Source organism: Lethenteron reissneri, chromosome 11 (genome assembly GCF_015708825.2).
Source record: "Lethenteron reissneri isolate LAM-NWPU_2019-01 chromosome 11, ASM1570882v1, whole genome shotgun sequence".
In the NCBI taxonomy this organism is placed as follows: domain Eukaryota; kingdom Metazoa; phylum Chordata; class Hyperoartia; order Petromyzontiformes; family Petromyzontidae; genus Lethenteron; species Lethenteron reissneri.
In genome coordinates, this window is record NC_083789.1 from 1,299,329 (window position 1) to 1,322,713 (window position 23,385).

The 23,385-nt window shown below is 49.1% G+C and overlaps 1 protein-coding gene across 3 annotated transcripts in view; it reads left to right on the top strand.

Moving 5' to 3' along the window:
• Positions 1-23,385, top strand: part of LOC133341251 (synaptotagmin-14-like) — a 49,555-nt gene that overhangs the window by 11,476 nt on the left and 14,694 nt on the right. The window contains exons 2-5 of one of the 3 annotated variants that reach the window (XM_061549737.1): positions 6,827-7,000; positions 10,177-10,233; positions 12,894-13,454; positions 22,189-22,515. In XM_061549737.1, the coding sequence (XP_061405721.1) occupies positions 13,010-13,454; positions 22,189-22,515 (772 nt within the window). In that variant the 5' untranslated portion in view covers positions 6,827-7,000; positions 10,177-10,233; positions 12,894-13,009. The remainder of the gene's footprint in view (positions 1-6,826; positions 7,001-10,176; positions 10,234-12,893; positions 13,455-22,188; positions 22,516-23,385) is intronic. The other 2 variants (XM_061549738.1, XM_061549739.1) reach the window with 2 other exon arrangements.

Genomic DNA, 23,385 nt, shown 5'->3' on the forward strand with positions numbered 1-23,385 from the left:
AACAAAAGACATAACTCTGATAATGTGCACTGTCCCTGAAGTTGATTGGTCCACACCCGAGACAGCTTTCCTTCGAGCCTAGTCTCATATGGGTTGGACCAGATGGCGCCAAAAGGCGCACAACTCAAGGACAATGCACCATCAGAGTATGAGAGCTCGGGGCAAGCATCTACACTACGGGGACCTCATTTGCCAGTAAAAATATGATAATTGGTTCTTTACCCTTCTATCTGGCAACAAAACTGACACCTTTTTGCAAGGAGTCATGTTTGCATAGACCGCAATACCTGCAGTCATAAATACAAACAAAAGACATAACTCTGATAATGTGCACTGTCCCTGAAGTTGATTGGTCCACACCCGAGACAGCTTTCCTTCGAGCCTAGTCTCATATGGGTTGGACCAGATGGCGCCAAAAGGCGCACAACTCAAGGACAATGCACCATCAGAGTATGAGAGCTCGGGGCAAGCATCTACACTATGGGGACCTCATTTGCCAGTAAAAATATGATAATTGGTTCTTTACCCTTCTATCTGGCAACAAAACTGACACCTTTTTGCAAGGAGTCATGTTTGCATAGACCGCAATACCTGCAGTCATAAATACAAACAAAAGACATAACTCTGATAATGTGCACTGTCCCTGAAGTTGATTGGTCCACACCCGAGACAGCTTTCCTTCGAGCCTAGTCTCATATGGGTTGGACCAGATGGCGCCAAAAGGCGCACAACTCAAGGACAATGCACCATCAGAGTATGAGAGCTCGGGGCAAGCATCTACACTATGGGGACCTCATTTGCCAGTAAAAATATGATAATTGGTTCTTTACCCTTCTATCTGGCAACAAAACTGACACCTTTTTGCAAGGAGTCATGTTTGCATAGACCGCAATACCTGCAGTCATAAATACAAACAAAAGACATAACTCTGATAATGTGCACTGTCCCTGAGGTTGATTGGTCCACACCCGAGACAGCTTTCCTTCGAGCCTAGTCTCATATGGGTTGGACCAGATGGCGCCAAAAGGCGCACAACTCAAGGACAATGCACCATCAGAGTATGAGAGCTCGGGGCAAGCATCTACACTATGGGGACCTCATTTGCCAGTAAAAATATGATAATTGGTTCTTTACCCTTCTATCTGGCAACAAAACTGACACCTTTTTGCAAGGAGTCATGTTTGCATAGACCGCAATACCTACAGTCATAAATACAAACAAAAGACATAACTCTGATAATGTGCACTGTCCCAGTTTTGTTGCCAGATAGAAGGGTAAAGAACCAATTATCATATTTTTACTGGCAAATGAGGTCCCCATAGTGTAGATGCTTGCCCCGAGCTCTCATACTCTGATGGTGCATTGTCCTTGAGTTGTGCGCCTTTTGGCGCCATCTGGTCCAACCCATATGAGACTAGGCTCGAAGGAAAGCTGTCTCGGGTGTGGACCAATCAACTTCAGGGACAGTGCACATTATCAGAGTTATGTCTTTTGTTTGTATTTATGACTGCAGGTATTGCGGTCTATGCAAACATGACTCCTTGCAAAAAGGTGTCAGTTTTGTTGCCAGATAGAAGGGTAAAGAACCAATTATCATATTTTTACTGGCAAATGAGGTCCCCATAGTGTAGATGCTTGCCCCGAGCTCTCATACTCTGATGGTGCATTGTCCTTGAGTTGTGCGCCTTTTGGCGCCATCTGGTCCAACCCATATGAGACTAGGCTCGAAGGAAAGCTGTCTCGGGTGTGGACCAATCAACTTCAGGGACAGTGCACATTATCAGAGTTATGTCTTTTGTTTGTTTTTATGACTGCAGGTATTGCGGTCTATGCAAACATGACTCCTTGCAAAAAGGTGTCAGTTTTGTTGCCAGATAGAAGGGTAAAGAACCAATTATCTGACCACCGAGTATTGTTTGACAGGACATAGGAAATACGCCTCTGCAATGTTAAGCCTTTATTGGTTATAAATTAGGGGCGTATATGTACTTATTTGACACTAAGTTGTTGGGGGTAAAATTGTATGCAAATTTAGGGCATGCGGAAGGCTCGCTCAACATCCAAAACCATTTCAGTTTTGTCCTTTTTTCGTATTTCGTATTTGTTGCTGAACGTCTTCCGTGGATTATCTCGTACTTTTCTGCTTCTCGAGTTTCACGGCAACCTGCGTTTTACTGGCAGTGGGGTCACGTTGGACTTCTCACTCGGAGCGACCACGCTCGCTATAAATTCAAATCCGTGGACAGCGGCAGGCAACGGTGGCGGCTCACGTGCCGCAGATGACTCGCCCCCATCGAGACGATCAAATATCACTCGGCAAATGCATGTTTCATATATCCTCTTGCTAAAAAAAATACTTGCGCGAAAGCCTGCTCGTGCGTGTGCGATCGTAATGTTCGTCATAACAAATTCTGTTTTTCGTTTAATTCGTAAGCTAAAGCTTGGGTGTAAAAACTCCATTGCCCTCGGCTGGCAATGGAAACAAGTTGTCCAAAGGTGTATGGCACGAAATGATAGCAAACAGCTCATGCGACCGCCCGGCACGCGCGTATGATTGTGTAAACCATGAGGAATTAACAATTTACGAGGGTTGTGATACTACAATATAATGTATCCGTATATCGTGTGATATAAGGTCCAGTGGTAATCAAATCGCACTCTATGTATTGCTACATATAGTATTATCATATCATGATTGTCATTGATCTATGTTATTTAATTTTACGTGTTATTTCCCGAGACAATATTTATGAAAGGGCCACAGTAACAATTCACAATAACAATTGAGTTCAGGATTGAGAGGCAGGACAAAGTGTGTCTTAAACCCTCCTCCACCCGACACTGCCAATTCGTAAAGCTGTGACGTGATGAACAAACGTGACCAGTAGATGACTGCTTCAGCACCGCCACCACCACCACCACCATCACAGCCACCACCGCCACCACCATCGCCGCCACCACCATCGCCACCACCACCACAGCCACCACCACCACAGCCACCACCACCACAGCCACCACCGCCACCACCACCACCATCACCACCACCACAGCCACCACCATCACCGCCACCGTCACCACCATCGCCACCGCCCGAGACGTTGTTGGACAGCGAGCCACACGCGTTCGACAAGTGACTACAGGCTGCGGACGTTTCGTTGACGGTTGCAATCTGCATCATCAGACAGTTGCCAGAATGTTTTTAGAATGTCCCCCAGTCTCGGGATTGCTCTCCAGCACAGCGGTGGTGCTGCTGTGCTGAAGTGGCCACAGATTGGCCACGTTAGTTCATTATGTGACGGCTTTATTAATTGGCTGTGTCGGGTGACGGAGGGTGCATGACGCACAATCGACTTACGTTGTCTGACCTCAAAATCAAGTGTGAATCATAATGTCGGTCGCAAAAGCCCGCATGCTTTAAATAACAATTGAAGTTGCGTGCCATATGTCTCCTAGGCTAATGGAACCGCATGCCAGTGATATGACGTTATGATGTTTTGATAGCATGCACGTTGTAAGCATTGTAAGTTGTCTAGTTGCATGATGAGAAGTCGTGAAGGGCTCATGTCGAGTCCACTTGAGTCGAAGAACCGTTCGGTGATAGTTTTCACTGGGGCGTACGGCAGAGCACGGACACTGTGCAATAAAAAAGTGAAGCAATTACAAAGCGATGGTAAACTGATATCGTCAAAATCGTCACGTGATAGAATTGATATCCTATCGCATTGAAATATATATACCGTGGAAACAGTACAATTTACCCCACACCCTACTAAATAATTTTGTCCAGAGAAAATAGCTGTAAAAAAATACAGTTTTTTTTGTTACTTTAATAATCCGTTCTTAAAAAAGAGCAAGCGACAAGTCTTTATGTTGTCAGTGTTGTGTATATTCTGCATAATTGGCTGCCAAATTGCCTAAACGCCTCCGCAAACATCGTGTTCCTTGCTCACTGCTGTCAAGTGTCGCGTCAGCCCGGTGCGGCGTGCGGCGTGCAGAGTGCATTCATAATGCAAATTGCATGGCGCGCTGGTGGCCCCACGCAAGGCCACTGGACCGTGCTGCGCCGCCCGGTCCGTTGGCCTCGCGCTGCCGCGAGCGCTCCGCTTTGTGTGGGCGACTCCGCGCGCTCGCCCCGTGCAGTGCTCCATTGTGCGGGTGGGTGGGTGGGTGCGGGGATGATAACGGCGAGTGCCATTCGCTTGACGTTTGGCACCCCCAGGAGCTGCTTTGCCGGGCGCACAATAGGATGACAGCGCGTGGGTGGTTCGCGTCGCGGGCGGCCCCGCGACGCACGAAGTCCACGATTGCGTTGCGCCGTGTGAGGAAGGGGGGGGGCGGCGTCGCTGTGCTGGAGCTGCCCCGGGGCCAGCACTCAGCTGTGCTCCGAGTGGCTTCTCTCTCTTGTCTCTTGTCTCTCTGCTTCCTCAACATTCCACCCATCTCTCCCATCCCCACAACTTCCACCCGCTTGGGAGATGCTGTAATCATCATCATCATCGTCATCATCCTCGTCAGCCATGGTCTGTCCACTGCTGGGTGAAGGCCCCTCCCCAAGCCGCCCGTCGCCATCTCTCACGGTCGCGCGATGATGTGGTCATCCGCGCGCCACCTGTACGCGAGATTGTTATGTTTTCATATACGCGGGAACCTCTTCCTATTGACTTCCAGTTTCGTTTCATTTTGTTTGTTAAGATTTAGTTTTGCTTAGCCGCGTGGGTACGCGTACGCACGCGGTGTATAAAAGGCGCATGAATTTCGCGTGTTTTGGATGTTTTCTCAATGACGCCATTCGGTAAAGTGCGACGCCTCCCTCAGTTTTGCTGCCCCAACCAAGCCTGCTCATCCGCCGAGCTCTGTAAGGGGAGCGGTGATCTCGTGCCTTGACACAGAGTCGGCCACTCCTGTGGGTGGCTCTCGTTCTCATTGTGCGCGCGGTGGTTGCACCTCGCAGCGGCATGGACGCGTCACGCGCCGCCAGGAACGCGGATATATCATCGGCACGTTCTCGCCAAAAAACTGGTGGAAGGCGACGTTCACGGCCGCGTGGTTGTGACGCGTGGCTCGCACTGCAGGGCTGCTCTTTCAAAGGGCAACAAGATCGTGCTTTCCATGACATGGATCGATCATCGTCAGTTGTGGTGTATTCACTGCTGGATGAAGGTCTCCTCAATCCTGCGAAACGTGAATCCACCCGGCACCTGCACAGGACCTATCGCTCCACCTCCACGGAGGACGTCTTTTCGACGCGTTCCAGTCCGTCGTCATTCTTGGCCATTGTCCAGCATCACTTTTAGCAACTTATCCTGCCCAAGACAACTTACTTTCCTTAGCACTTTGAGTGATTTAATAAGCCGCCTGCGCACGTCCCATAACCTTGTGGTCCTCTTTCTGCCGCTCAGTATAATTTCAGGAATGCATCTCTTCGTGACTTTTCGGTTTCTGTTCATTTTTGTGTGCTAATGTCTTTGTTTCTGAATGCCATCTCATCGTCTGCTAGGTGCACGAATTGTGAGTGTGGAACTGTGAGGCTCGCGTGCCCGGGGTGTGATTAGCCGTTTCGCAATGTGGCTGCGTGGTTGGGTGTGCTCGCGCCAAGTGACCCGATGTGTCCATCCGTGCAGATTGATGTCCAAAGAGGCAAGAGTCGTTTCAGCGAATGTTCTGCAAACTTCAGCGAGAGTGTGGCAGTGGGCGACTCCCATCGATCGTCGGTTGGCGGTCGTTACAGAACGGTCATTATCAATCTTTGCGCTTGTGTTGTTCAGATTCGGTGGTTGTGTAATAAAAAAAAAGTTCTTTGACATGCCCAATGAAAAAAGGTTTGGCAAAACTCGGAGACATTTTCGTTTCCATGGTGAATGTATCGACGTAGTGGAAAACTGTCCGTTGGACTTGAGCGCTCGGTTTCTGGGGTAAGGCTCTTCCGTGAGTGAATGTGCGCGGCCGCTGTAATAGTTTGTGTCGGCGCTCCGAGAGGGAAAGAGCTCCGTCGGGAGCACGCCGGCTGTCGCCGTGAGAGATCGGCCTGCAAGACGTTGGACTTGGCCGGGCGGAGAGAGTTTGCCTCTTGTCGCAAACGCTGTGTGGCTGATGGGATGTGTGAAAAATATGTTTCTTTTATTTTCAATGTCAGATCTATTTAGGAGGCAAATTGTCTGATTATTTATTTTGCTACTTATGTTCTCCACAATGACACGAACGATGAATTATTTGGGCATTTACTGTGTGGGGTCAAGCTGCTTTGTTTTATTTTGCACCAAATATGCAATTGCATCACACAACGCGGTGCAATACACAGACAGGGAGGCACATAGCTTAAGATATTTTCAACCAATGAGTGAGTGTGCATACAAGTGGGAGGAAACCGAAGCACCCGGAGAAAACTCACGTGCGCGAAGAGGCAACACTATCCCATCCTGTTATGATCGTGTTGACCAACGTCTGTTACCGAGCCCAGGATATGGCACCTCGACGCCCACGGGAAGGATGTTTCACAACGTGCGTGTGACCCGCCGACCCTTGCCGCCACCTCCGCAGAGCTGGATTACAGGCGTGCGCCACCCATCGCCATTGTAAATTGACATTCCCGTGATATCATTAAGGCCACCTTTATTGTTATCGTTAACCCATCGTGAATGTGAATGCATGAAGCGTTGAGTGGCATGAGCGGACTTTGTCTGGAGTCTCAAATATCCTCCCATTTGCCAAACGCGGCTGAAGTTGGTTGTGAGCTGTGGCCCAGCGAGTGTTGCCGCTGCCTCGCTCAGCGGTGACTCTGTCTCTCTGCTCGTGGCCTCCGCTGTCCTCCTCCCCGTGCCATCGGCAGTCTCCCCGGAGGCGGTGGGCTTCCTGTCGGCGGTGGGGCTCTTTGTGCTGCTGCTGGTGCTGCTCTTCCTCTTCATCAACAAGAAGCTGTGCTTCGCCGACGTGGGAGGCCTGCCCTGCCTGGAGGCCCAGCTACGGCAGAGGAAGGACAAACGGAGTCTTCACGACAAGCTGGGTATGCCCCCTCATTACAGACAAATGCATTGCACTGCACTAGAGCTGGCCCTGCGGTATATCTGGGCAAGTTTTTTTTAAGGCGGATCCATGCGCGAGCGATCGGTTGTGCAACCCAAATTGCTCTCGTTATCGCACAACTCCATCATTGGCTGCAGCTGCTTTGTCCACGTCTGAGCGAGTAGTTGCGCGTCAAGTGTGATGTGCGGTTTATACATCTTGATTGGTGCTGGGCGAGTTTTTAAGAGTTTTGATTTTTCAAATCAAGGTTGCTTAAAAAGTACACACCTGCCAAACCAACGCCATTGCCACCAACTAGAACGACGTCTCTCCTAACCGGCGATGAAGGATGACTGATGTCCTCAATTTCTTCTCATTGTTGACGTAAACATTACCGCCCCACGCCCGTTCGTTTCTTCTCTATGGGGAATCTTCATTCACACCTTTGACAGGCTGTTTGTCCTCTCTGTATTTGTGGGCTTTTGTGACCCATACGATTCAGGTCACGCGAGAGCTGAGCTTTTTGCTGAACACTCGATCAAGTTTATTGTTATCTCCAGCGAAAGGTCGTACAGACATTGTCACTGTTGTGTTTTCCTTTCAACATTCCTCTAGTTTTGCCGATAGACCAAATCAATTGGCACATTCACCCACGTGACAACTTGAATCAGCTGGCTCTGTCGGGTGGTGGAGGGTTCCAGTTCAACATTGGCACCGACACGATCAACACGAAGGAACCATATTACGAATCGGGCAGTCCTCTTTATTACCTGCCCCGTAGCATTTTACATCCTCACTCTCTGACCTCGATAAAAAAAAACCTGTTGGAGAACCAAGCATATTCCCCTCCACTTGCCCAGAGATCTGCTCACTCTCATCGATGACAACTGTGATCGTGCTACTTGTTGCGGGTCACTTGATATTCTGGGCCTCTGGGCCCAAGGACGCCGCAGGGAGACGCGATGTGTCTTGCCCCCCCCCCCCCCTATTTTGTGTCGCGTCCAGAGATGTGGTCATGGCCACGGCGACTTTTTGCGTTGCATCGTCTCTGTGAATGTCGTTCATTCCGTTTGCGTTGAAAGGGACATTCCTCTACGCACCTTGAAATCCATACACGGCAAATGGAATGGCACGAGCAGGAATGTTCCCGTGGCATTCCATCAATAAGCACAATGAACTGCAGTCTTGGCCTAAGGCGGCGTGCCGAAGTCCATTGTCACTGTAACGTGTTGTGTACGTTGCCAACGGCAACTGAAGGCATGGCAGGCCGTAGCTTGATAATTAGCGATGCAACGCCACCGAGGATGTTGATGGGATGCGTCAGATTCGAATGTATTTGGGATTCATCGAGTTCACCATCATCCTTAATGACCAAGTCTCACAGAGCCGGACCAAGGCACCGTTGTAATTGCTCTGGTTAATTGTTAATGTCTGTGGCTCAGAAAGCCAGATGATGGCTCCCTTATCTATAATGCATCGGCTTCAGTGTTTATATCTGCGGCTCATACAGGCAGACTAAGGTCCATTATGAATGTTAGGTTCCTGTGTTAATGCCCAAGACGTACAGAACTGGGGCAAGTGCTCCCTTGTGATTTCTGGTGTCTGGTGTGGATCGATGTTTGGAGCTCTGCGAGCGCTTTGCTCGTGTTTTAGGGTTCACTCCTCATGTCCAGTCTTCAAGCTTCAGACCGAAATGATCCTTGGATATTGAAGTATCTGTCTTGATACAGTAAACACTGGCTATAAGCATCTCTTATGAATAGATATCCCTTCTGTGTCGCTTATTTTTAGAATATACGGGTTTCCAATCTCTTTTCCCAACTCGTTTCCAATCTCGGATATTTACCTTTTTAAACATGTCTCTCTTTTATATACTGTATATATCTCTCTTTTAAAAGCATAAACCTCCTAGCTTCCACCTATCTTTTTCTGAGTACATCTCTGTTCAATTCTTCATGAATTATTCCGTTGCTGACCCACGGCCCCGAGCATGTTAGTCAATCCGGCCCTCAGTGCGGGAGGTTTGGATGACCCTGGCTTCAATTATTCACTCTAAACCTTCTATTGTGTATTAACGTCATTTATTTATTCTATATACCGCGGTGTGAAAGTTGCATGCGGTAGATAGGCTCACACCCAGTATATGTAAACAGCCATGAGTTGACCGATAACACCTTCATATATAGAGGACCACAGATCTCGGGCAATCGTCTGTGACAGTTGGGCCCGTGGCTTCTGCTCGTCTGTGGTTCCTCTCGCCGCTGAGTCGTTCTCTCTCTTCAAGAGCGGACGGACACCGCGTTGACGTTGCTATTATTATTATTATTCTAGATTTGAAGCTTTCGTGGCTGCAAGGATTCATACCCTTAAGTTTTTTTCGCAAAAATCACGTAGGTAAAAAGAAAAATAAATTATAAAAATAATATACATTATCTATTATTTATTTTTATTTTTACCTACGTGACTTTACCGAAAAAACCTAAGAGTATTATTATCATTGTTACATAGAGTAGTAGGGGTTTGTTTGTTGTTGGCATTGTTGCCAATTCAGAAGATGAATATGTTTGGTTTCTCAGACACTGTAAACTAGACTTGTTTACTCTTCTCCCTGCTGTAATCTGGCTGTACGCGCTGCATGCATTAGCTCATAATGTACGTAATGCATTCATAATAAACAGGAAAGGGGTCTGCATCGTTGCCAACAAACATAACATGACACTCAAGTCCATTGACAAATGGACCCTCTGGCAGCAGTGTTTTATGGGAGCATTCTCGTCAACAAGGCAAAGCATGGACCACCTGTCACTTTTATAAAACACACTTTGCTAATATCCAGTGTAGACTTCTCTGAAACTCAGAATCAGAATCTTTATGTAGACTGGAGTAATCCGATGAGCTATGAAACTCTTTATCACACATGTCCAGAAGGGGCTGGTCAGCGAGCTAGTCCTGGGAAAACCCAGGACCGGTCTCCCTCTCTCTCGGCTTGCACGTGTCATTGTCTCACAATCTGCTCGTGTGCACTGCGCGATGAACCTGGGCACAGCTAACATCAGCGGCGAACGATATTTGAACGGGCCCTGTGGCATGGCCAAGCAACCACTTCAACCGTCGTAGCATGCGGAGGCCTTCATCCAGCACGGGACTGCGTGTGCGCTGTCCACTGCTTTTGTACAGACGCAGCACTGGGCTGACCACCACCACAACAACAACGAGGATGCACGTCTTACAGCGGTGCGTGCTGTGCACTGATATTTTTGCATGGTGATTTTCTTTAATATGTAAAACGAAGGCATTGCTCAACCTTGACTCGCCTGCAATTTATATAGGATACGTATCAATAATGCAATGCATATATTGAGGAAGCATTATCTCTAGACATGTGCATAATGTTTTCTATTAAAATATGTTTGAAAAAAAAAACATTTTGAATTCCCCCGATTCATATGAGGTATTGTGCGGAGGTCGTGTAATTTTTATACTGAATAGGAACGCACAAATGGAAATTGCATAACGTATATTCACCCGCTGCATAGGGCACACTATTAAAATCGTATTTTAATGTTCCCATGAATGCTATAATACTCGGTGCTGTGATTTGATATTCATACGTAGGTTATTTGACGTAAGCGCAAGGCACCGATGTATTTTCCAACATTAACACGCACAAGGCTTGTGGATATGTGGTATTTGTACCATGCGTATTTGCACAGACACACACACAACAACAAGGGTACACATTGAATCAATCTAATAGTGATATATATGCACATTCGAACAAACACTTTCCAATTGTTTATATATCCAAGGTGGGAGATTGCTTAAATATCGACATCCGCTTGGTCCAGCTGAATTGTAATAACGAACACTGTTTCCTCTACTGACCATCATTTTTACACCCTATCAGTGCAATCTTGTTCATTTGTGTTTTGGAGTTTAAATTGTTGATACACTGGATGGAGGTTATTTTCTTGTGGATGGCAATGTGGCCAGGAGCTCGATGTGTCCAGGAGCTCTGCCAATGTCGAGGTCTGCTGCTCGCGACGACAAGAGGGCTTGAGGAGGAGAGAGTTCGTGTCGTCTTGCTATCCCTCCTCCACTGAAGGAGTGCAGACTACAGTGGCTTTACTTTGTGGCCCGTAGCTGTTGGGTGCATGACCACAATCGCACAACCGTGGTTAGTCTTTAATTTTCCATTCGTGATGGAGATGTGCACTCGGCCTGTTGATGTTCTGATGTGGTTGGTGGTCACGGCGGTGTCTTCGAGGGGGAGGAATGTCAGCCAAAATACATTTGCGGAGTTGTTGGAGATGGGCGGGTGGCTTGGGAATTGTCAGGAGCTGCAGCACCACTGAGATCCTGGGATTGAAGCTGGGCAAGCCACCAGTGAATGAGCTGGGTTCTCTGCTATAGAGAGTGTCAGTCAGCACCATAGCAATGACTGCAAAAAACATATCATCATATTAAATGTGGAGTGGGATGACTTAGTGGCTCAAAGGTCGTTTTCGGATAAAGTAGCGTCATATGGTTGCAATGTGTAGGGGTACGCAGTGATTTATTTTAATTAATGCTTGTACATACTGTATACCTATACTGCCCTAATTGTCAATCCACTGCTTTGATGAGGTGCCTCCCAAATGCTGTGCAGGTCATTGGGGCGGGTGATTTGGCCGTACTTGACCATGCTGGTCCGTGTGGGTTGGTGAGGATGGGGAGCACAGACGCCACATGATTGAACGGCATGCACTGCTCTCCGCTGACGATGTAGCTCCACAGCAGCCTACGCCACATGTTTTATGTACGGTGGGCGCCCATCCGAGGCCTATCCAGGCTCAAACCCGCTTAGCGTCTGAGCTCTGGTGAGATTGGCCACATCCCAGGTGATTCGGTCGTAGGCAGTACGATAGACTTGCACATAAAACATTTATTCCCGATTAAACTTGCCAGATGTCAGCTTGTGCTGTTACATCAATTCAATCCTGATATTGACTTAGCCACTGAAACGGATCTAGAATTTCTACCCCAGTAGACACACACACAACACTTGGCAAGCCGAGATGAATGGCGAGGCACACTGCGACACGTTGTGCTGCGTGCGCCAGTGTGGTGCACATCTTGGCACTGCTCGAGAGTAAAGTGCATTAACGTTTCGCTGCGGGCATGCGCTCGCCACCGTACAGCGGCGCGAACCTCGTGCAGAAGTAAGACGTGAAAACGCCCCCCCCCCCTCCACCCCCCACTTTGCCATCGATGACGGCACAATGGATTCGGCAGGACGTAAACGCGAGCGGTGTTAAATGAATAAAGGGGACCGCCGCGTATCGCCGAAACATCGCCATTAGTCAGAGGCCCCAGAGCCCAATTGTCCCGCTCCGCACACACGGCAGCCCCCTACTGTTAAGTGCACGGTGAACCATTTGCTGTCTGCCATCTCACGGTCAATGCATCCATGATTGATGAAGGCGATGTAAGCGTCTCCCAAATTGGTCAAAAGCCATCGCACCCGTTCACAATAACAGCGACGGTAATACTTTGCAGTCGACGGTCAATAGGATGGCTGTGCACGCCCACCGTGTGCTTGCGGAAGGTTGCACAGGTGGCGATTCTTCTTCTCCGGGGCCTCAATGTGACGTGCAAACGCCCGCAAGCCGTTTCCTTCTACGCGGCTTTGCCAAGAGCCCCTCTCCACCTCCTCCACTCTGCCTCCTTTTGCCCCTCCGGGGGGACCTTGCACGGCCTTAATGGAGCCCTCCGGAGTGCGCCGCTCTAATCCGCGTGGTACGCGTAAACAATGCCGTCTTGTTCCATCATTGACCTGTTTGATGCAGAGAGCCGTTAACGCTGTATTCACGTCGTATTATTAATGATTTTTTTTTCTTCCTTCTGTTGTGAAGACGCTTATTTTCTTCCGCCATGAGGAGATTTTGCACCAAGTTCGGTATTTGAAATTCAAAGCGAAGGACACGGGCAGAAGAAAGTAAACGATCGCGGGGGGAGACTCAGGGCGGCGATGGCCTTTTCGGGAAACTTTGGCTCGCTGTCCTCCTGGGTGGAGCAGCTGGGCTCCGCTGTGGAGCAGGCCAAGAACTCCGTGACGGAGGCTATCGGGAACCTGACTTCGGAAATCACAGGTCCCACGCCGACCAGAAGTCCGCCGACGGACGCCGCGGACGATTCGCGAAGCGGCTCCCAGCCCGACGACGGCGAATGGGAGCACCGCAACGGGGGGCGCTCGCCCGGCTCCAGCCACGGAAGAGGCGACTCGCGTGCGCAGACGAGGGCGCAAGCGGTCGAGCGCTACGACGACGACGACGAGGAGCGTGGCGACGGCGAGCGGGACGAGAGGCCCACGCCCTTGCCGGAAGATCCGCGCCGATCACGGAACTCGAGCAGAAATTCGTACGGCGATGGCCACCACGCGGACGTCTATCGTCAAGGGAGCAGCAGGAACTCAGGTGAGAGCGGCGAGTCGCTTGAAAAGGCAGCCGAGGGTTGACCGTGTCCGGCGGGCGGGTGGCGTTAGATGGTACGAGGGTCACGGGGTGTCGTCTCCAGATTATAAGACGCTCGGGAGAGTGGCACTGGCCTCGCACTTGTGCCAATCAGGCTGTACAGATCTGGTCTCTCACTCCTACCGCATTTTCACGACACGCTCGCCTCAAAGGGGAAAAAGCACGTCTTGTAATTTGGAGAATACGCTGCTGATAACGGCGGCGGCCTCCTGCTGACCTGGTGCAGCGGGAGCCGCACGCATCGATTCGCGATGCACGGGGGGGACCGGGCGCTGCGAGGAGATGGCCGCTGCACCCTCGTGATGCTGCTGCTGCTCGCAGGACTTGGGCCTGGGCCTACTTGCTGCCTCCCTGGCTGCCGGCTCTCTCTGTCCTGCCTCTTCTCCTGCTTCCACCGAGACGAGGAACGAATCTGCTCGGCTGTGTGACCTTTGTCTTCTACTTCCTTCGGAGTTTTCAAGCATTTAAAAGGAAAAGATGGAACCTCCCAGCGCTCGCTGTCTGCTGACCGTCTCGACTTCACGGCCTGCACCCCCCTGCGGCCTCTTTGCCTCTCGACGTATCCAGTTTCTTGCAACTAATGTGAAGACCTTTCTTCTGCCTTTGCTTGGTGTGATCGTTTGCCTTTGACATTATTGACAATTTTGTTGTCTAACATCTGCATTTGATAAAAAAAACACACTGACCCCCCCCCCCCCCCCCGCCAAAGGAATGTGGAGTTGTCATCCTGGCAATGGGCTGCCAAGAGAGATGAGCACCGCTCCATTCTTGTTTGAACACGGGGTCACGTCGACGTTGAATATTCGCATTGCAATGTGCGCGGGTCAACGCCGGCACATTCTTATTTCTCTAAAGAACAAGAGTGCGTGTTCGGTGCAATGTTTCACTCGGAGCAAGCCGGGCAGAAGAAGGTGCCGGTGATTGTGGCGGGCGCCAATGGGAGTGAGGTGGTGGTGGTGGTGGTGGTGGCTTGCTGACGTCCACGGCGGTGCTGGTGGTGCCCTGGCACGGCGGTGTTGGTGGTGCCCTGGCACGGCGGTGTGTGGTGCCCTGGCACGGTGGTGTTGGTGGTGCCCTGGCACGGCGGTGCTGGTGGTGCCCTGGCACGGCGGTGCTGGTGGTGCCCTGGCACGGCGGTGCTGGTGGTGCCCTGGCACGGCGGTGCTGGTGGTGCCCTGGCACGGCGGTGCTGGTGGTGCCCTGGCACGGCGGTGCTGGTGGTGCCCTGGCACGGCGGTGCTGGTGGTGCCCTGGCACGGCGGTGCTGGTGGTGCCCTGGCACGGCGGTGCTGGTGGGTGCCCTGGCACGGCGGTGCTGGTGGTGCCCTGGCACGGCGGTGCTGGTGGTGCCCTGGCACGGCGGTGCTGGTGGTGCCCTGGCACGGCGGTGCTGGTGGTGCCCTGGCACGGCGGTGCTGGTGGTGCCCTGGCACGGCGGTGCTGGTGGTGCCCTGGCACGGCGGTGCTGGTGGTGCCCTGGCACGGCGGTGCTGGTGGTGCCCTGGCACGAGGCTCGCGGTGCAGTTCTGCACGCGGCCAGCAGATGGCGGCGTTGCGCCACCCTCGTGGTTGTGCCCACTGCGGTGTAAACAGCTTTGCTTGTTCCGAGTTCATGTTGGCATCACTTTATTTAAATCGGCATTGCTCTTGTACATTGATATTGCTGTTGGGGTAATAGCTCCAACTTTGTTATGAGCCTATCACGAACAGGCGACGGTACAGCCCAGCGATATCTCGCTCACGCCACTGCTGGCGGAAAGGCCTCCACTCGAGTGGGCGATCTCGAGGAGCCGCTCGCGAGGGTATTTGGCCTACTCTTTTACGCTGGTAGCGCGTTTAGGAAGAGCAGTGGGAGTACCCATACTTCACCGCACGCGATCTGGAGATCGGCTAGCCGCGGCGGCGACCCGGTTGCTCTGCTGGGTGGAATGAGGCGGCGTGGATGTTTGAGACTTGCCCCTTTACTAATAGAGGGTCCCATGATGACTTGCCCCTTTGTTTACACGACGTTTCGGGCCAGCACCTCCTAGGTTCTGCGGAGGGCCGAGGGGCCTTCGGGATTCAAGTTCAACGGCGATGGCTTCATAGGTTAGAATGAGCGAAATCTAAACTACTAAGTAAGAAATGGATATACAATAACATCAAGGATTTTTTTTCAAAAATAACGTATTTACCATTCCGATTGGATCAGTGGGGTTTATTAGTAATAAATCGGAATTTTGTGACCCCCCACTGCCACTGTGTAGCATATTATTAAGTGCCATGGACTCTATGAGATAATAGGACAATAGTCTGAGTCCATAATTGGCAATAAGTAACGGCAAAGCAGTTATAAGCGACTCACAGAATTGTGCGCAGTTGCGTATACAGTACACGACTTCCCTGAAGGCATCAACACCTTCAGCGAGCGCGATGCCGATCACACAGCGCGGTTCGAATTCGACCCTCGATCGATGGCTGCGCCATCGCCGCACACGCGTCGAATGAAAAGCAAGGGACACGTCCTTACTTAGTTACAACAACTCTATCATTTTTCATTGCTGGAGGGGTTGCCCCCCCTACCTGAAAATCCTGGCTCCGCCATTGGTTACAACATGTAATAAAAGTCCCCAAGTTTTTATAAATCGATAGGCCAAGTGTGAAGTGTGTAGTTCAGTAATGAACATGACATTTTTCTTTACCGAAATTGAAGCAATGCAATTTTGTTTATAAATGTTTAAAATAAATGTTTCTTGTCTTCTTCCTTTCTCTGTTTAAGTGACTTGACCTTTTGAAAATGAAACTCGCTGACTTGCTACTTGCTTCCACAGTAGAGGCATCATCGTCCGTCAGAGTCGTGCTGCTGGATGATCAACTGTTCAATGGGTCACCAGTGGCGTAAACGCGTCGCGCTAATCTGAATGTCATAAACCGCATGTAATGTTTCCCACATTTTAAATAAAAACGTTTACCGACATAAAGAATACATTAAGGCAACACTTAATTGAATACAGTCACGTTTCGCACATGCTATGCCCTAAAAAATGCGCTTGAAAAAATGTCGGACAGAGTAGCAAACTCACACTTGCCCCATTATAGTTGTGTGTGTGATGATGAGGATAACAAGGCGATATCACGGCAGCCAGAGCAAGCTGTGGGATCAGTAGGAGGCATGGGGGGAGGTCAGCTGCTAGGTGGAGGCGGTGGAGGCAGTAGTGACGGGGCTGTGGGAGAGACCGTGGGACACCTGAGCAGTGAAGATAGTCAAAAGAATTGCTTCGAGGCACGGACCTTTCCCAGTCTATCGCGTTGTCTGCTGTGGGGAGTTATGGTTATTGATTGACCTTCAGTCTTATGGGGTTACTGGGGAGCGATGTGCGAGGTGAGTCCCCTATCTCTCCCATGAGTGAGTCCCTTATCTGCCCCATGTAACGCCATTGTCGAGATACTGTGAGTCACCTTACCCAGATCACAGAGATGCTGTGACGCTGCGTTGATTATGCCTTCAATATCCAAGCTCGCGGCGAAAGCATCGAGTTGGGTTAGAAGCAATGTTTTCCAATTCACGCATGCTGCATGCAATAGGTTCACCCCGTTCAGCCATGAGTAGACGCTACATTCACCACAATGTAGGTTCTCAAATCTATCGTGGCCTTGAATCTGAATAATTAATCTGAATCTTTATTTAGACTGCAGGAGGAATCCGATGAGCTATGAAGCTCTTTTTTCACACGTCCAGTATAGGCCGGTCGGCAAGTTAGAATCATCGAATGGGTCAGGGTGGATTGTTCCACTTGTGCTAGGTGCCACCACTCGTTCCTCTAGCGCTGTTCTGTTCTGGAGTCATTTGAACGAAGCAGGAACATGATTGAAGTTTTTAATTGCAAAGCGGTTTTCCAGTTTTTTTTAACGAGTTACATTTTTGTCAATATTATTATTGTGTAGAGGAGTTTCTTTTTAATATCAAGTTATAATATTTTATTTAATGAGTGATCTTAAGACCCTTGAACCATAAACGCATATCTTCCCAACCTTGGTCATTGCAACACTGTGACCATCATCACCCTTACGCTAACCCGGGGCCCAGTAGGTGGCTGGTTGTATCACCAACCGCATTAATATATTTTATTAGTGTTTTCATGTTTAAAGATGACAGCAAAATGCAACACTCGCAGTTTTATCAAATCAATAAACATAAATAATTCCTTGAAATATTTTTTGGGTTTGTGTTCGAAACGTGTTTTTATTTATTTTTTATAAATTTTGTAACTATCTACGTGTTACGGCGCTCTTCTTGCACCTCCAACCCAGCGTATATATAAGCTCCTAGCTTGGTAGTGTCTCATTCTTCACCTGAAGACGGCTGCTTGCGTTGTAGCCGAAACGTCGTGAGAATTATTTTATTTTATTATGTTTTATTTTTATTATTTTATTACTTTCCTTCTACGTGACTTTACCGAAAGAACCAAGAAGATGAATCCCTGCAGTCACGAAAGCTTTAAATCGAAATATCTACGTGACTTTACCGAAATACCCAAAGAATATGAATTCCAGCAGTCACGAAAGCTTTAAGTCAATATTTCCTTGAAATGCTTTTTTCGCCATTAACATATGCATTACAGTTAAAATAATGCAGTAAATGGAGTTAAATATTCGTTTCCCTGAACGCAATGGGCTCTGCTGCCCACGTTAATATCACGGTCGGCTCTTCGTTATAGCGGGGAAGGGAGTTGTGGGATGTCCCAGATGAAACGTAAACATCGGCGAGGAGGAGGTGGAGTCGGGGACTGGTTGTGAACGTGTGGAATGTGGTCGTCTGTTTATTCTTGCCGCCTCGGTGTCATCGCTCCTCCTTTGCCGACGAGCTTTGCGGTCACGTGGCCACCGAGTTGCCGACCCTCGACGAGTGCGGAGCAGCCGATGGCTAAACCGGCGTGCACGTAGAAGGTGCCAACGAGCTCCGCTTCGATCTGAGCCGGAATAAAAATATAATTATTATGAAAATAATTACATATTATTATATCATTATAATTAATATTATAATATTATAATTAATATTATAATATTATAATTATTATTATAATATTATAATTAATATTATAATATTATAATCCACCCCATGGATTCTCGAGAGCTACAGATTAGTAGACGCTCCGGATTTTAAGAAACCAGGAACACGTTGCTTTAAAATACAAGGGGGTGGCGGCGGGGAGTGAATCGTGCGCCTTACAATCCGGAGAATGGGGTCATCGTAATTTAAACGTGTGGACGATTTGCACGCACGTGATGCAAAACAAAATGGTTGTCACCGGGCAGAGCGTGGGGCCCCACCCGTGTGTGCACAGGAAGTTGTCTGGTTAAGTCGGTTATTTGTCATCGAAATTGAAAATCCTTGATGGTTCACGGAAGCATTATGGACCTGCCATGGATCGTCACGAGAAGGCGTCTATTTTATGACTCAGATTTGGCAATTTGCATCATAATGGGGCTGGCTATGATGTTCTCCCGGGGCCAGTTTCACATCCTGATTGAAAATGCTCCAAACACGTGGAGTTGGCCATTCAACTCGTGCAGGGTGACGGACTAATCGACGCATTTCCATTCGGTCTGATGACAACAAACATCCGTCAAAATAAAAAGTTGCTTCTTAACGTATAATTAATTCCAATTTATGTAAAAATGTGATGTCCTATATATTTTATGTCAAATACCGGTTGCAACATATACTTTACATACGGCAAAAAAAGATTGCCATCTGGAAAAACATGACTGCGTCATCATACAGTGCATTTCATTGCTCACCGTGATGAAATGCAGTCGGTGAAACGTTATCCCTCGAATGTTACTCGGTCGCACGCGTAGCGGTCTCGCTCGTTATGAGTGCAAGCGTCTGGTTGCACCACCCTTCAATTCTTGCACGCAAAAAAAGCCACTGGCACCAGCGTGCATTAATCCACTTGCTACTTTCAAAGGTTATCCAATCGCTTTCATCTCCCCTTCTGTGTTGCTTCACAGTTCAGCCACGCTGAACTTCGTTCACCTCCAATCCCGTCTCTTCAATCCCGTCTACGCACAGATGCGAGGGTGTTTGCGTTGCCTCTCTATTCTCTGCCCATGTATCTTTATCATCTACAAGGAGCATTGATGTCACCCTGTATCGGTTTACTGCTTGCCGTCACCCTTCCTGTGTCGGTTTACTGCTTACTTGCGGCTCTTATCTGTACAGGTGACGGCACACGACCCCACAATAACTCTCGATTCACTTTAAACCATCCACAACATCCCAACTGTGTTCCTACGCAGCGTCCGCACACCCGCTGTCGTCCCTCCATTCTGTCTGGCAGCTCCCTATCGTTTGCTTCCTCTTAAGCGTTTCCACACCGCGCTGCTTATCGTGGCGTCAGTGTCGAGGAAAATACCTTGACCGTTGTTCTGCCATCCTCCAAAATGCTCTTCCATGACTTCACAGATTTAACAAATACAGCATCAGTGACGGACCTCCGCCCATCTGGATGAACGGGGCTCTTGTGTCAAGGATCTATCGACCTCATTCCCAACGTTTCCGTCGATAACTCTTTTTTTCTGGCAGCGTGCCACAGTAATGTTACCCTTCTGTAATTTCCACACTTCCTGTGTCCTTATAAATTGGTAGAGTTATTTTCTGCCGATCCATTGGGGTTTCGCTTTCTCTCCATAGGCCCTTTGTTCTTTCTAGCTCTGTCTAATGACGACCCATCTTTATCATCCTAGTCAGCCTCATCTTCTCCCACATCACTTTCGTCTCCCCTGTGATCAACCTTGAGGGATCCTTGAAAGAGCTCCGTCCACAAGTCCTTGCTGTTCCACTCTGTGACCTGCGCTCCCCTTTCATCCATGCAATCCACGTGTTTTCCTCTTTCTTTCTTCGTTCTTAACTGTCGTCTCGGTAACGTTGCTGCTTTCAGTCTGTACCTTCCCGTTTCTCAGTTAACTCCTTCTAATCTGTCTCTTCTTTTACTTTCCTTTGGGTCTCCTGGTAGAACATTTTGAGTGCTAAGGTTTAGCAGAACATTATCTCGCGTCATTGTGGTGAATATGAATAACAAAAGAGAATGCTACGTCTCCATAATTTATCTGTCTCTCCACATGAAAGTATATTTTTACACAACCCATTGGCCCCAAGGCCGTCTGGGAGTGCATGAACTCGGCAGCATTGATTTGTGTTGCATTTTATATCATTTAGTGTCACACTATGACCAATATCTTAAAGAGAGGGCTCTTGCTTATAACATCTGCCACTTAACCAGCATTGATTCAAGCAAGTTTGACTGCTGATGAGACAGTATATGTGGAAACTGGTCCAGAGTTTGCTTGTACTGAATCAATGCTTCTGAATCTGCACTTTGCTGAAGGCCATGGGACTAGTGGGTTCCGTAAGAAGTCCTCGGGGAGTTTGTTTACCATGACAGGAAAGATGTAAGAGAGGTGAATACGTGGATCCAGAGAAGGCCTGGGGATTCTACAGCAGTGTGAAGGGTGTAGTTTGCGAAATGGTCTAATATAAAAAATATTTATTTTCCAGCAATCCCAAACCTGTCAACCCCTTATCAGTGCCTACCTTATTACAGACCAATTGAGACCTTATTGGTCACCTCGTGCCCTTATAAATCTCAACGTTCATCCTACAAAGTCCCATCACAGGGGAGAAACACAAACAAATTGACAAAAAAATGTTGTTGCCCGTATTGAAACGGCTGTGCGCCGTATGGACCTGAAAACTCAATTTCCCTGTACAAGAACGCGGGTGAACTGTGTGGATTGACAGGGTTTGTAATCCACGCAATATGCGGTGGAAACGTGGCTCAACGGAGAGGATAGTAACATACGGTCAGCAGGAACGGAGTAAGTGTGGTGAAAGAGACGAGAAGAGACTCCATAAAGAAGACCCTCATCCGGGAGCGGCTGTGAGTGGGGAAACGCGGCAAGTAAAAACGAAGAGACGACATTGTCATGGTGATGGACGACGTTGTGATGATGGTAATGGACGTGTGAGAAGGACGGACAGAGAGACGTGTTGCCGAGACTGCTTTATGAAATGGGAATGTCAGGCAAGCTGGTGGCTCGGGTTGACAGGGCTGAGCCCCCTCAAGTATCATGTCCAGCTTTTGCATTCGTACACACCCCCCTATTTACACAACACGTTCATACAGACCCCATTCACACACTCGCACACCCCATTCAAACATATCCACCCCATGCACACGCTCACACACACACCCCATCCATGCCCTTTGGGCATGTCAGGCTGCCACGTGCTCTGCTCGGGGAGAACCTTCTGGTGATGTCTCGTGTGCAGTCACTTTTTTGTTATCAGTTATTTAAAAATATATTCATCAAAATAGATTACAGTCTCCCAAAAATGTATTTCTGCCCCGCATCGAAAATTGCGAATGCAGGAAATGGTGATGGATGTGACGATGACGGCGATGATGAACCTGTTTAATGAAGCGTGCGTTTATGGTCTGTTGTTGTGACTTGCTGACGTGACCCTGCTGGACATTTGTGAAAAAGAGCTTTCACAGCCCATTGGATTCCTCCGCTCTAAATAACGAATCTCATTCTGAAAGTTGCTCCTCTCCGCGTGCGAACTTACAAAGTAATCGGACGCTGGAACATTTCTCTTTCCGCTCTCCGTGTGCTCCACCCGGCCCGGGCCCAGCAGTGCGCAGCTACGGAGGAGGAGGTGGCGGAGGAGGAGGAGGTGGTGGTGGTGGCGGCCGCGAGGAGGAGATCGACGGAGATGACGTGTCCTCGTCGGACAGCGACGAGGAGGTGATGGGGAAGTTCGAGGAGAGCGTGTCGCGCTCGCACAGCTTCCGCTCTGCCACCGCGTCGGAGAGGGCCGTGCAGGCGGCGGCGGCGGGCCGCACGCAGGCCGGCACGCCGCGGGCCGGCACGCCGCGGGCCGCCACGCGCCCGAGCCCGACCCCCACCGCCCCCTCGCCGCACGACGGCTACAGCAGCGGCGAGGCGTCCCTCGACGACGGTGGGTGCACCGCTCTCTCCTTCCCTGCCTCCATCCCTCGCACTCTTGTCAGTGACGTAACGGAGAAAACAACCGCACGCCGCTCGAGACGATGCATTTACACGCCAATCTCTCCCCTCTTCTGGCATGGTGAGAGTGTATTCTTCCCGTGGTACGTCCCATTTCGTGTTTTTTTTGTAAACCTCAGAGGGAGCTACCCGAATTACTCTCTGTTCCCTCCGGTTGTCCCTCTTGCATAAGACTTGTTGACGAGGGGTGGTTGGATTTGGACGCTGCCATGATCGGGCAGCTTCGTGAATTTCCTCTCAAGCTGTCTGCGCATCCCCTCTCCTGGCGCCTCGCCTGCGCCCGCTGCGTTTAGACCCGACGCAGATGTGAATTCCCGTCATCGTTGTGTGCCCTCTGAACTGGGTGTGTTGTTAAATACACACATTTTGTTCATCGTCGCTTGTGGCAATTAACATAACAATGCTGAATAAGTGAGCACTCATGCGATAGCTTCGTTTATTTTGACACAGGTAAAACCCATTGGGCAATAGTTACATGAATATTACCTTGGCAGAATGTGAATCACGTTAATGATTTGAGATGAAGTCAGAAATATCATAATGTGTTTTTGGCTTTGTTTAAAGGACGACGAGAAAATGTCTTTACGGTTTATAGTTTTGGCAGTTTGTGAATGTTAACGGTGTGATAACCTTGGTGCGTTTTCACGACAGACCTAGGTTACTATGACACCAAATCTAAACCCATAAAAAGGTGCATTATACATTGTTCAATGTCAAACACAAAGAATGAATCCCCATGTAAGTGTACGGGATGTTACATAACGACCACATCGATGGGCGCATATGTAATGCACTGACACTT